The sequence below is a fragment of the Neopelma chrysocephalum genome, unplaced genomic scaffold (genome assembly GCF_003984885.1).
Source record: "Neopelma chrysocephalum unplaced genomic scaffold, ASM398488v2 Primary Assembly neopelma1_77, whole genome shotgun sequence".
Lineage (NCBI taxonomy): Eukaryota > Metazoa > Chordata > Aves > Passeriformes > Pipridae > Neopelma > Neopelma chrysocephalum.
The window spans coordinates 6531897-6545426 of NW_020897738.1; the positions used below are offsets into that span (position 1 = coordinate 6531897).

General features: G+C 48.3%; 1 protein-coding gene across 7 annotated transcripts in view; it reads left to right on the forward strand.

Annotated features, from left to right (window-relative positions):
- Nucleotides 1-13530, forward strand: part of ULK1 (unc-51 like autophagy activating kinase 1) — a 79737-nt gene that overhangs the window by 57813 nt on the left and 8394 nt on the right. For 4 of the 7 annotated variants that reach the window (XM_027689582.1, XM_027689583.1, XM_027689584.1 and 1 more), the window contains exons 17-25: nucleotides 1302-1427; nucleotides 4922-5073; nucleotides 5214-5336; nucleotides 5885-5968; nucleotides 6546-6808; nucleotides 7437-7621; nucleotides 8419-8534; nucleotides 9113-9256; nucleotides 11677-11864. In XM_027689582.1, the coding sequence (XP_027545383.1) occupies nucleotides 1302-1427; nucleotides 4922-5073; nucleotides 5214-5336; nucleotides 5885-5968; nucleotides 6546-6808; nucleotides 7437-7621; nucleotides 8419-8534; nucleotides 9113-9256; nucleotides 11677-11864 (1381 nt within the window). The remainder of the gene's footprint in view (nucleotides 1-1301; nucleotides 1428-4921; nucleotides 5074-5213; nucleotides 5337-5884; nucleotides 5969-6545; nucleotides 6809-7436; nucleotides 7622-8418; nucleotides 8535-9112; nucleotides 9257-11676; nucleotides 11865-13530) is intronic. The other 3 variants (XM_027689585.1, XM_027689586.1, XM_027689587.1) reach the window with 2 other exon arrangements.

Here is a 13530-nt window from a genome sequence, read left to right on the forward strand (position 1 = left end):
CTTGGGGGAAGGATCCTTTCACCCAAGAGCTTCTTTTCCTCTAAAGGATTTTGACCAGATGGAAAAGAGAGTGTTTGAAATGTATGTTCAAAGTCAGGGTATGTACGAGGTTTGACGTGAACCCTCAGATTTCTTGGTTAAAGCTCTGTTTGCTTTTTGTCTGCCATGACACCACGTCTCACACTGATGGAAGACAGAGACACCACCACAGCCTCACCTTTCTGCTGAGCAATTGGAAACCCTGAATGCCTTTGTTTTATTGTGTGTCAATGAAAAATCAAGGCTGTTTATAGGGCCCAAAGGAGTGATGCTTCCAGCTTCACAGGGGCAGACCCAGGCGTGTGTCCTCGACTGACAGCAAGGGAGGCTGCAGAAGCCTTCACTACCAATAACATCTTTCTGTAATTGTTCAACATCCCCCCAATTGGTGTTGGCAGTTGTAAATAGCATTGCCATGGCAATTAATCCTAGAATTCTGGGGCCTTTGGAAGAAGACTTTAGGCGGCTGCTTAGTTAAATGTGGTGTTTGCATGAGTTTTGTACAGCAGGGTCCGTGTGTAGCCTGGTGTACAGGCAAAGAGTAATGGGGGAAACCATCACCTGGGGGAACAGGTATCAGATGGGAGCTGTTTCACCTGCTTGGAGGGACCTGGGAGGAAGCCTGAAGTTTGCAGAATGGGCCTGTCCTGTTTTTATGTGTGATATTCTGTCTGACCGTGATGGGTACATGGATACCCGCTCCTGTCCCTGCAATTTATTTTCTCCTGAGTTGCCTTCTCCTCCCCGTAGTTAACTTGCAAATACTCTGATTTACACCACTGCATTCTCTTCGTGCTGTGAGACATCTGCAGTGGCTGCAGTGGTGCCTCTGCATGAATCAATCACAAGTAGCTCCTGTCAGCAGCATCTGTGCTGGTGTCCTTGTGAGCCATGGATGTTCAGCCCCTGTTCAGTGCTGTGCTCCTCGGCTCTGGATCTGAGCTGTTGGAAACTAGGCCAGTCATGGCCTGAAATAGCAGGGCTCCGGTTTTCCTGGAGGGAGTGGTGTGCCTGGGTGTATGTTTTAACCCAGTGTGTGGGTGGGAATCGTGCTGGGAGAGAGGTGCCTGTTTTTAGGAGGTGTGTGGTGCCACTTCCCTTTGATAGGACTTTGAATCACCTCCCGGCACAAACCCACAGCCCGAGCGCAGCCCAGGGGACGCTCCCTTTGTACAGCTGCTGTATGAAGATAAAATCTCCAATTACCTGGTGGGAGGCCCAGCCCTTACAGAAGTTTTTCTTTGTGTGTCTCCTTCCAACAGCCGGCCAGGTCAGTTTTCCAGCAGCAAGTACGGACACTCCGTGCCCATTCCGGTCCCGACGCAAATCCACAACTACCGTCGGATCGAGCAGAACCTGCAGTCTCCCAACCCATACAGCTCTCCCAGGTAAGTGCTGGGGCTGCCAGGAGGGGTGGCATCAGTGCAGGGGCTCTTGCATTACAGCTTGGGGTCTGTAAACAAACTGCTTTACAGTCTGCTCTCTGTACCTCTATGGATTTCCCTCCCTGGTGGGCTCTTCCCCTTGCTGTAAGGAGCCAGTGTGATGTGTTTTGGGGTATTTCTGTAGCAGTGTTGGGATTTATTTCTTACCATGTACTGTTGATTTTGTCTGTGTGCTTGTATGTGAGAAAGCTCCTGTCAACTTTGAGTGAAGGCTGAGCCCCTTTGAGCCTGACAGCTTTTCCCATGCCACCCGTGGATTGGGTGTCCAAGCAGAGAGAACCATCCATCTGGCAGGTGCCTTTATAAAAGGAAAATTTGAGATAAACAACTAAAATGGATGGGGCTACAAAACCTAGCTGACTGTACCTTAATTGGTTCCTGTAGCCAGTCATGCCATAGGTGATGTGTTGCATATTAACGTGGTTGTGCAGCCAGGACTGACTAAGTCAGGAGCAATTTGTGCCCGTGAGGCAGAGCATGTTTTCTGAAGGCCGTCAGGAGGACCCAGATGCCAGCCTTCAGCACACAGCTGACCTGCTGAGTTCAGTGCTAATGACATGTAGGGCTTCTGTCTCTTCTCACATATGATTTCTGGTTCTTACAGGTTTGAAATCTGGGCTGGCAGCAGCAGCCCAGGTTGTAGGATGGTTGGAAGGAGGCCCATAGAGGGTCTTAAGGAACTTGTACAGCAGGGGCGTTCCAAAAGAAGTGTCTAGGAGGTGTCATGTCTTTTCTGGGATGAGTTGCGTTGGTATCTGGATTAATTAAAGTTTAGATTTCAGAAGTAGGGTAATACCTGCATCAGCCTAAGTTTGGGCTTCAGCCAGCCTAATTCAGGATAAGGCTTATTCAAAGTGGACCCAGAAGTAGAGACACAATATGCTGATATTAATCAGGGATCAGCAGAGGGATTGGTTTGTGCCAGTGTTACTTTAATTCTATTTTATATTCACTTCTTTGAGTGTGGCAGGTTTTGTGGTAAACTCCTTCCTGTTTCCTTAGTGCCTTGTGTTTTTTACAGCAGAACTTGTGGACTCTGTTGGTGTTGGAACTCACAAGAGTCCTGTTATCCCTGTGAGGTATAAAGTGATAGCTCTGGAGAAGGTGCTGTGCCGACCCCAGACCTGGTGATGAGCTGCTGAGCTCAGGTTCACAGCCTGCAGCCACAGTCAGGGATCAAACTGCCATGTTTTGCTCCTTTTAGTCACCACTGTGTAATGTTGAGATTAGCATCATCCCTGCAGAGGAACTCGAGGAATGGACCCAATCAGGGTGACTCACAACCTGCTTTTAGCATCTTCTCAAAATCTCTGGCGTCATGTCTTTTCTGCCCCAGGATGCCATATTTATCTCTCTCCATCACTTCCTCTAATCAACAGATTGAGTAGACACCCTTCAGGAATGGCAGGAGAAAACTTCATCAGGCATCTAGTATGTGATTCCACTTTTCCACCAGGTGTATCAAACAGGCCATTACCGCCAAGTGCCTCGTCATGTTTGCCCAGTCATTTGCTTGCAAAGCAAACCTTGACGTGCTGCTCTCGTGTCCCACTGTCACCTGACTGGCTGGAGTGTGCCTGTGTAAGGTGGCACGTTTGTGGACAGATATGTGGCTTGTTGAGGTGCTAATTATGCACACCTACTTCTGGCCACATCACCTGTCCTGCTCGTCTGCTTGCTTGCTTATCCTGTGTCTCCTAGGGTGGCATTTGACATTCCACATCTTTCAGCAGCAGCAGTCAGCTGGTGGTTTTTTCTGCAAGTTCCTGATAGGTAATATTGAGGTTTCTGCATGGCTCATGTTCTGGAGAGTTAAAAACATGGGAGGGCAATACTTTCTGCCACTGAATATCTCGGTATCTTCTCGCCTTTCCTTTTTGTGTATTCGTTTTGCTTCAGGGCCAGGCACTTGATGAGCATTAGGCCTCTGAATGTGGAGCAACCTGAAGAGGAGTGATTTTTAGGTTAAAATTTTAAAGTATTTCCTTTTTTTTTCCAAGCATGTGACTATAGCATGGATTCACCTGGCTGCAAAATGTGGTAACACATTGAATAGAGGCAGGGGGGTTGGCAGATCAAATTCTTATATATCAACTACTGAAATAGATTTATTTTTTTTAATATATAATTTATTTATTTTCTGAAATGTGGCATAAAGTGAAATATACACCTAGGAGTGTTGTTGAGTAGTTGTACTGACAGTTCATCAGGATGACTCTGCCATTCCTGGGTAGTGTAGCCCTACTGGCACTGCTGAAACCCATATGCCTTTGTTCCTCTGCTCAGGTACCTATGGACAGCTAAATGCAGCATCCCTGGGAGAGGAGGCAGGATACTTTGGGGATAGCATCTTGCAGTGGCTCGAGCACAGAGGGTTTTTTTCAGCATATTCATTGATTCCCGGCCAGAAAACCACCTACTGGCTGAGACTAATGTTCTTTTAACAAGAGGAAAAAATGTTTCCAAATTGAGAGTAGAATGAAGGATTTGATGAAAAGACTGTGTTCTCATATAGAGGAGCATAATGGGAATCTTGGTGAAGGAGCCTGCAGAGGCAGAATGGCATTTCAGTTTAGGTTGTGTGTTCTAGTGATCATGCAAACATTAACATATTGAGAAATAATGAATTAATATGCAATAATCCCATGTCTCTCCAGACTGATGGTGTGGCTGTACTCACTTTCCCACTAGTTTCCTCTTCTCTTTCATTTTAGCAGCTGAGTAATACTCAAGGATCCTGCATGTGTGGGCTGTACAAATTAATTTTAACTCCCTAAGGTGAGGCTTCACTAGGAGTTGAAGGCATTTGGAGTCCAGGCAATTCTGACTGTCCAACCCAAAAAACCGATTCCTCTGGGTGGTTCTGAAGTGGTTCAGATCTGACAGCCACACACTGCTCTGTTTTGCTCTGTAGCTTCTGGTTTGAGTCCAAGCTCTGTTGCAGAGCAGGGCCTTGGCACAGCTCACCTTGGCATCGTGCTGCTCACAGAGCTTCCTGCCTGAAGGCTGCTCTGACTGAAGGGTGAGTGGCTCAGCACAGGAGGGGCACTTAAATAAAGCCCTCTCACAGTGTTCTGAAGACACTGCCTAAAATTAATGTCTTGGACGTGGCAAGATAGGAAACTGTCCTGTTCAGGATCATTGTAAATACCTGAAAGCATCTAAAAGTGACTTTGAAAAATGACTCCTCTCCTGCTTACAGCTAAGCTAACCTCATTCCTCCTCTTCATTTATTTGGATTGAAATTCTCGAGAGCAAAGATTAGCAGCTTAATCTGTATTGGTGTAGTCCTGGAACAGTGGGATTTTGATCCAGGCTAAACAGTGATGTAGCTCTGCTTTTGTGGAAGTAGCTGTGTGTGTTTGGTGATGCTGTTCTCCTTTCCCTGCTGTACTGGCATCTGGAGTAACGTGTGTGCTGCCCTTGCTCCCTGTAAGGTCTGGTACAGTCCGGAGGTCCAGCAGTACGAGTCCTCTCGGTTTTCCCAAGACTGGTGCTTCCCCTCCTTACCCTGGAGAGCATGGATCTGTGCCCAGCTCTAAAAAGCTCTCCTTTGGCGGTGCCAAGCCCTTCATGCCATCACCACAAGGTAAGGTATCAATGGGCACATTGCTGTCCTGATAAAATCACGTGCCTCTTTCCTGCAAAGAGGGGGGTTTTTAACCAGATGTAGCTGCCAGGTAATAGGGGGTTCAGATTGGTGTGTTCTCCTGTGGTTCTTCTCAACAGATTATTTGGCAAGTGTCTTGGCCTCAGTAAAGTGGAAAGAAAAATACCTGTTAGCCCCAGGAGAGGCAAGCTTTGCTTTGGTGCCTGCATCAAGCATTTTGCTGCCCTCAGAAGAGGGCTTCTGTAAGTGCAAAGTATCTTTTTACTGGCTTGGGTTGGGGTGAGAGAAAATGTCAGCCAATTATTGTCAAAGCAAAATTCTGGCCAGCGCTGGAAGGGCTTGAACTTCACTGTCCAGGCTGAAAAGTTTTGACTGACTATCTGGTAGCCTGATCCAGATGCTAACAAGCAATTCAAGTGGAAAGGGATAAGAAAAACCCCAGTGTGCTACTGATGCAATTTGCTAGTTTTTGTAACAGAACAGACTGATATAACAAGCTATTCTGTATTACTAGTGTCTCCAATCCTGTATTTATTAGGCTCTGCTGGTGGGGAAAAGCAGAATATTCACATGCTTTTCCTCTGAATTAATAACACTGCAAAACCAATACTAGGCAGAGGGTTTCTTCCTCCTTTTACAGGAGTTGAGGATCTTTTCACTACACAGCTAGGGCTGAGAAGATGGAAGAGATAACAGGCATCTTTCTTTAAACAGGTGGTGTGCATAGTGCTGTTCTTGCCTATGGAAACTTAATACTGATTGAACTTTTTTTTATTGTGTTCACTCACAGTTGGAACAATCCCAGAGCAGCCCAGCCAGACTGTTATCCCATCTTCTCTTGGAGCAGAAGTGAGAAGCCGCGTTCCTGTTGCTGGTGCGTTGGTCCTTACCTTCCTTTGTTACTCCAGTGGATAAGAACTGTAGTCTCAGGGCATTCAAGGCTGGGTGTGTTGCTTCAGCAGCTTCTCTAGATGCTTGGCCAGCCAGGATTTCTATGTGCTGGGAGGAGCTGGGGTTGATCCATTCACATTCTGTCAGCCAGCATCTTCCAATGCTGACAGACCCTGTGTCGCAAAAACTCAGACGTGGGACTTGGAAGTCAATGGATCGAATGAAGGAAAAGCATCTCAAAACCCCCAACCCCCCCAATGCCAAGGGGCCTGCTTGATGTGTAGTTTCCTTGCTGCTGAGCTCTAACAGGTCCCTGTCCCTGTAAGGGTGGCAATGAAGGAAAGAAGCTGCACTTTTATTTCCCTGATGTCCATATCTCATCCTCCTGTAGACTCAAAACCTTATCAGGCCTGGCAGTGCTGTGGCACTGCTCAGTGCCATCCTTAGCCATCCACTGAAGGTTTTGATCTCCAGATGTCTGAGCCATGGATGCTGGGATCAGGCTGGCTTTGTGTGTTAGAACCAGACACTGATGTGTTTTGTCACTCTGGGCCCTCCAGGTTCCTCGGCGCCTGAACAATCTCCTCGAGGGATGGGCTCCCGGCTCCACAGTGCTCCCAACCTGTCGGATTTGCATTCCTGCAGGCAGAAGATAACCAAGCAGCACTCTGATCCTCTTGTTGCTCACTTTGGTCATACCCCAGTCAGCCAGCCTCTGCAGATTCATGGCTTGCAGCACTGCCGGCAGCTCCGATCCTCACCGAAGCTCTCCGAGTTCATGCAGAGAAGCCCTTTGCCAACAATAATGGGCTCCCCCACAAAGGTATGCCCAGGAGTCTGCTTTTGGGCTTCTCACAGCTTGATCTTCTGGGTTATTTGGGGATGAACTGCTGCACGATCAGATAACTCTGACCTGGATTTATCCCCACCCGATCACTATCCTTTGAGGGCTGTTTAGTGATCTGTGTGAAATGGGGTGGTGTCCTAGTTCTCAGTGGGCAGCTCTCACTTGGCAGCAGTGCTCAGCAGCTGAGCAGAGCCCGGGGTTTAGGGCAAGCAGTGGGAAGGAGCTGCCCTGGTTAGCAGGAGCACATCAGTGCCAGTGGTGTCTGGGCTCTTTGGATGCCGTGACCCGGCTCTGACGTCCGGCAGGAATCCCCAGCAGAGCCGGCAGACGGGCGAGCAGGTGACAGCCCTGTGCCTCACACAAAGCTGGCACCCTGACAGCATTTTCCTCTGCTTGTGTTGGGCTGCAACTAATTTTCAGAAGTTGGTTGTCCTTTCATTTTAGTCTTTCTGGGATTAGGGACAAATAATTGCAGTGGAATTTCTACCTTTATTTCAGGCATGTTGTTAAATGTTCCATTTGATTTTGATAAACCCACAGAGGCCAAGGGGAACCTTCCTCCTTCATTTTAAAGACAGATCTCCATTTTTTCTGTTCTTTTTAGGCTGTGTCCCCGTTTGAGTTTCCCAAAACCCCAAGTTCCCAGAATCTCCTCACCCTCTTGGCCCATCAGGGGGTCATGATGACTCCGACTCGGAACAAGACCTTGCCAGATCTGAAGGAGATGGGTCACTTCCACTGCCAGCAGACTGGGTTGGGATTGAGGCCTGTGGAAGAGATCAAGGGCAGGTGAGCTGTAGTCTGCTTCACTTCATACAGTGGTGCATCACTCCCCAATACAGGACAGATGGGGCAAATTTCAAGCCCCAGCTAATGTTGAAGTTGGAATGAAGCATCTGTAAATATTCAGTAGTTATCTGCTAGCACCCTTGGATTGCAAGCAGATACAATGCAGATTTTAAAAGTCTTCCTCTAAAGGGGCAGGCCATGGCCTGGGTTTTTTAAAATTAAAGACTAACTGCAGGATTTTATGACCAGACCAGACCCCTGCAGTTACTCACATGCTTGCTTTGATCTCTGTGGATCAAACCTGGACCTGTCATGAGTGAGAGGCTGTTCTGGGTGTTCCTCATCCATTGTACAGTGAGCACAGGTCTTCAGGAGAGAAACCATGTTTGAAAGCCATGTGCTGCCTGTCAGGAGCACTGCAGGATACAAAGCCACTGAGGTGTTGGTGTTAAGTTTTTCTTACATGCCCCTCTGCACACTGCAGCTTCTTCCAGTGATCTGAAGGAGTCCTCTGATACAGATTTGTGTGTCTTACATCCAAACCAAACTGTGTTGTAGTAATGTTGTAGTGAGGACTTGCATTACTGCAGTTAGTCACAGTAGTTGTACGCTTTCTACAAGTGGCAGGAGGTGCTTCAGATGCTCTGTTGAAAGAGGAGGAGTGGTTATTTCAGCTCCAGACTGTTTGCTGTGTAGTGTTAAGTGGCTGTGGACCAGGAATGGCACAAAGAAGTGGAAGTTAGCTGACATCTTGCACCTGTTGACTCTCTGCATCCTGTTGTATGTCTTCTTTTTAGATCTCTGAGCACAGGCAGGCTCACTGACCTGCTTCTGAAGGCAGCCTTCGGGGCACAGATCTCGGAAGCTGGCAGCAGCGACAGCCTGAACAATGAGAAGCCAATGGAAATTGCAGGTAGGTGGGGAGGCCAGGCAGATCTGGCAGGGTGTCCTGGGCTGGGTTGAGCAGTTTGCCTGCACACCTCCTGCAAATAGGAGGCTGCTTTGCTGGTGTCCCTTGGCACGGGCAGCGAGTGCTGTGTGTGAGCAGTGCCCTGGTGTTTGCTTTCCTTCGCCGAGCGCTCGGAGGTCTGTGGGCTGTGCGTGCTGTGTAATTGCTGGCTAGTGGTGTGATTTTTGTAGGCAGGGCTTCCTCTTCTGGCCCTTTCTGAATGTGGTAACATGTGGAAGTGGGGACTTTCTGCCAGGCAGCTGGAGTGTGAATGGCTCTGCAGGGGTGGGTGTTCCCAGGGCGGTGCAGGTCAGGCAGCGAGGAGGGGAGAGCAGTGTGTGACACTGCCCAGGCTCCTGTCCTGTGGTCTGTGCCAGCCTGGCCCCTGTTCCTGGGTGTGCCTCCACGGGGAGCACTGGCCTGTGCTGGTGGCCACTGTCTCCCAAGGGAGTCTGCAGGAGCTCAACCCGCTGGGCGAGGCACGCGGTGCTCTGAGTGACTTTCCTGTGATGCCAGTCTGCACCTTTCAACTGTCTCCCCAGCTCCCTCAGGTGCTTACGGAGGGACCCTGCACTCTGGTGCCCGGGCTGGGGGCTCTGCCAGCCCATCCCCAGTGATTTTTACTGTTGGATCCCCTCCCAGTGGAACAACCCCCCCACAGACCACGAGGACCAGGATGTTTTCAGGTAAAGGGCCGATTACCTACCTGCCTGTTCCAGTGGGAATGCCTGGGGGCAGAGAGACCTGTTGAATTCATTGCTGCCGGGCACTGGTGATGGCAGAGGGCTGCTCAGAGCAATCTGTAGAGCTCAGCTGGTCTCAGTACCTCTGAGGTTCTTGTGCTGTCTCCTGCCAACCCATTACTGCCGGTAATTGTTTGCACTGGCATTAGTGCCAGGTAGTGGTTTTCCAGTACTGTCAGAGACAAACTTTTGCTTTATTGCTCTCTGCTTCAGGAATAATGCTGCAGCTGTTCACTGTTGCTGAGAGGTCAACAAATGTAAAGATTGTGGTGTGTTCTGATTGTTTTCCCCGTGGGTTTTGGATGAGCTATAAAAGATGAGTGTGACTATCCGTGCCCAATTTCAGTGCATGAGAACTGTCAGGAAAGAGCCAGGATGGCTCTGTGTGCCAAATTATTAGTGGTGTTACTTATGCTCTGAGCTGCCTAGGTAGGAGATGGGGAACTGCACTCCTGCTTGACAGATACTTCTTGTAAGATGCCAGAACTCTGGCCTCGTCAGCCTCATTTGAGGCTGTGGTAATTGGCCCTTTTGGGATAGTGTGTCTGGGAGTTGGAGTCTATGTTCAGTTTAAGAAAATATTTGGACACTTTTATTTGCATATTTGGCTTGTTTGGGTTCTTGTCTTGGCTGTTCCTCATTTGAATGTAGTTGACTCTGTTGTTCTCAATTACTGCAGGGAAGGTTTGGATCTGACCATGAATAAGCTGCTTGACTGGGATGGGGGGACATGTGGGCTCAGTTCCTGTGTATAACTTGCATTTCCATCCTAACTAAAACCACTCACATCTGATTGCCTGGAAAGTTGGGACCACAATCCTTTCTTTGTCTCGTCTATTTGGAGGGTGAGCTTTGAGACTCTTAAAAAAAGTGTGTGAGGGGCCTGTAGCACAATGGGGTTACTGTCCTGGCTGCAGCCTCCAGCTACTACTGCAGCGTTATGGACAGAGGATTCATAGTTCCTGAACTGCTTTTGCAGGGATAAAAGCAATCTGGAAGCAGGTCCAACACCAGTTTTTAGCAGGTTGATACTTGAATGCTTAAAGGTCTGCCCAGCAGTTGGGATCTCAGATGGGATGCCTGGAAGAGAAGGCTGTGGAACAGTGAACCTACAACACACACAGCATTAGGTCAGGGTAGCCAAAGCAATGCTGTTGGACAAGTTTTGTTAATTAGGCCTGTGCAGTAACTCCTTATGTTATAGTTAATGGTGGAAAGGGGAGGTTTGCCAGCCAAAACTCTTCACCCCAAGTGCTTGGACAAGCCATGAGTAAGATCTCTTGACAGTTCTAAAGGCAGAGCCTTTCCGTGAGTCATCGTAACAATTTCTGCAAACAGCCTCTTGGAATTACAGGGCATCCAGACTGTGATATTGTAGGTCCTCTCCTCTCTCTGAGAGATCTGGAAATACTCTGCCTGTCTTTGATGAGCCACTTGGCTTTGAAGCATTGCTGCCAACACAGAGAGGCTGTGCCTCTCTGCAGATCAGTTGTGTGTTATTAGATTGCTGAACCTTTTGAAGGCAGGGTAAGGCAGTAAATTAAATTCATGGGTAGAAGAGAAACATCTTCCTCCAAAGGATCAGATTGGCATCCCCCCATCAGACAGAATATTTCCCTCTGTGGCAGTGTGTCAGGGATGGGAAGCCCTCTGGAAGTGGTGAATGTGTTATGAATACTTTGAGACAAAAACTCCTTTGTGCTCTTAGAGTGGATTCAATGGTCAAGAACAGGAAAATCTGATGGTGAAGGAATTGTCTGATGGACACTGTACTTACAGGGGTTAGGGTCTTGGCTCAGCTGAAGTCACTGATTCTGTGTCCAGCTTCCTGTTGGTAAAGAGGGGGAAGCAGAAGGGCAGGGCATGTGATGAAAAGCTCTCCTGGCTTGCATGCAGGATGTTCTAAAAACCATCACTTATCAGAGGTGCTCATTCAGTGACAGTGAGAGCAAAAAATCAGGGAGCCAGGGTTCTGCTTCATGATGGGGAACTTGGCTCTGTCGGTGTATGATAAAAACCAGCCCAAGTTCTTGTGGCAGGATTCAGAAAGGGTTTAGACAGAAAAAGAATAAAGAAAGTTCTTCTGAATTGTCTCCATAAATGACCGTCGTTCTGGAAGGTGCTTTAAATCTGCTTGAGCTTGTAAGCTGGTCTGCTGAGTCACTAAGGAGCTTATGGTGGGGAGTGGTTATCCTGCATCCAAGAGTCCTTGCATCTTCCTCCAAAGTACCTCTTGCTGGCTCCTGTCAGATCCAGGATCCTGAATCCTACAGACTTGTCCTCTCTCTCCCGGGTGAGGAATACCTACCTGGCCTGCTGTTAATAATACCTTCAGTAATTCCTTTGTCTGTTTTTCTTCTCAGTGGGGTCTTCCAGCTCCCTCAGTTCTGGAGGCTCCTTCAGTGGCAGGCACTTGGCAGTGGGAGCTGGTGGGGAGGCTCTGGAAGGTCCCTCGAGCCTCCGGTTCGCGTTCGCCGACCCCATCACCGCCAACCTGGAAGGTGCTGTCACATTTGAGGCACCAGAGTTGCCTGAAGAGACCCTCATGGAGGTGGGTATATCCCAGGGGCTGGTTAGGGGCAAGGGACAGGGGAATAAAAGCAAAGCAAATCCAGACAACTCTGTGTTTATACCCAAAGAGTTTGCCCCCAAAGGTGGAGAAAACTGGCCTCCAGAGAGCAAGGCCAGTGCAGTGCTCAGAAAGCCCTGGGCATATTTAGCACAGGGGATTTTGAGCCTGCTACCAAACTGTTTAGTCTGTGAGACAGCCCATGGCTGGGGTTAAAATTCACCATTTCCAAAGCTGAAATTGCAGGTTGGAAGCATGGGTTATCTGATGTGTTCTGAAGGAAACCTGCCTGCTTTGAGCCTTTTCCTTTTTAAAGGCTCAGCATCAGTAATAGCTGACCTGAGAACATGAGTAGCTTAGTGTATCAGGAGCCCTCCTGGTGCACTTGGGGAAGTCAGGCAGTGATATGGTCTCTGCTGAAAGGATCTGAAAACAAAGTAAACCTGACATTTCTGTTCCTGATGGGGGCGGGGGGAACACCGTGTTCTGCACCAGAACAGCTGAACCAGATTGTGGAGCTGAAAGGCTGCCAGGCTTCCCTTCTCTGCAGGCTGAAGCAGAGCAAATACTGTTATAGCTGAGATATATTTGAAATGTAGGTCAGGCTGCCCATTTGCAGTGGAGGTGGGAGGCAGATTCACTCACGCTTTGGGCTCTGCTTGTGATACCTCCTTGGGCTGTCTGGGGCTGGGGAAGGCTCTTTGTGTCTTACACTTGCTGGTGTTGCTGAAAACTTCTAGATGCCCACAGAGATATGCACACATTGTTTGAAGGATGTGGGTTTGCTCTTCTACTTCAGATTTTATTTAGCTCATTTTTTTCTGTCAATTATGCATCGAATTGCATTCGTTTGCTTCATTACCTGTAAAGCCACAGGGCTAAAGCTTCCAGCAGTGATGTGTTCACAAATTTAACTGAACATCCTACCTTTGTGAGGTCCCAGAAGTTTGGGGCCCTTCCAGCTGCCACCACTTTGGACACTGGTCTGAAGAGAAGTGTCCTAAGGAAGCATCAGCTTGATCTTGAAATAGCAGCTTCTATGTCTGCAGTGAGTCATTTGGCTTCAGTTGTCATTTCTGCTGAGCACAGCAATCCGTCTGCATGTCACAAAGCCTTCACAGCAGATTTCAAGACCCTTTTGTGCTCTGTGGAGTTGGCCAGAATGCAGACCTGGCAGGTTTTCTGATTTCTGCTGATCTTTCAGGGCACTGAAGTCTTACTATTTAAGTGCCCCTGTTTGTCTTGAGCTGAGCTGTTGCATTCAGATGGGTGGTTCTTCCATCTTTTGTAAAAGTTTCATTAGGTGCAGACAAGGCAAATTGAAGGCTGGGCTTTAGTTTAAAACACAATAAAGAGATGGGTACAGAAGGGAAGACTTGTGATGCCAAATGAGGCCATGAGTGCCAGCATAGCTACCAGAAGCTGCCTCTGTAGGCAGAGAGGAAGGACTGTGTGATGGTTAGAGATAGGAGGCTGAGACCTGCAGGATCTCAGCAGTTTCCTGCTCTGCCACAAACTTCTTGTATGACTTGGTAATTACTTAATCTCCAAGTTCCTCCTCTGCTTTTAAAGAAAATAGAGGAAGATGGAGATAACACTTCCTTACCATACTGGACTGTCCAGGTATCGAGTCAGTGGGAGGAGAGAT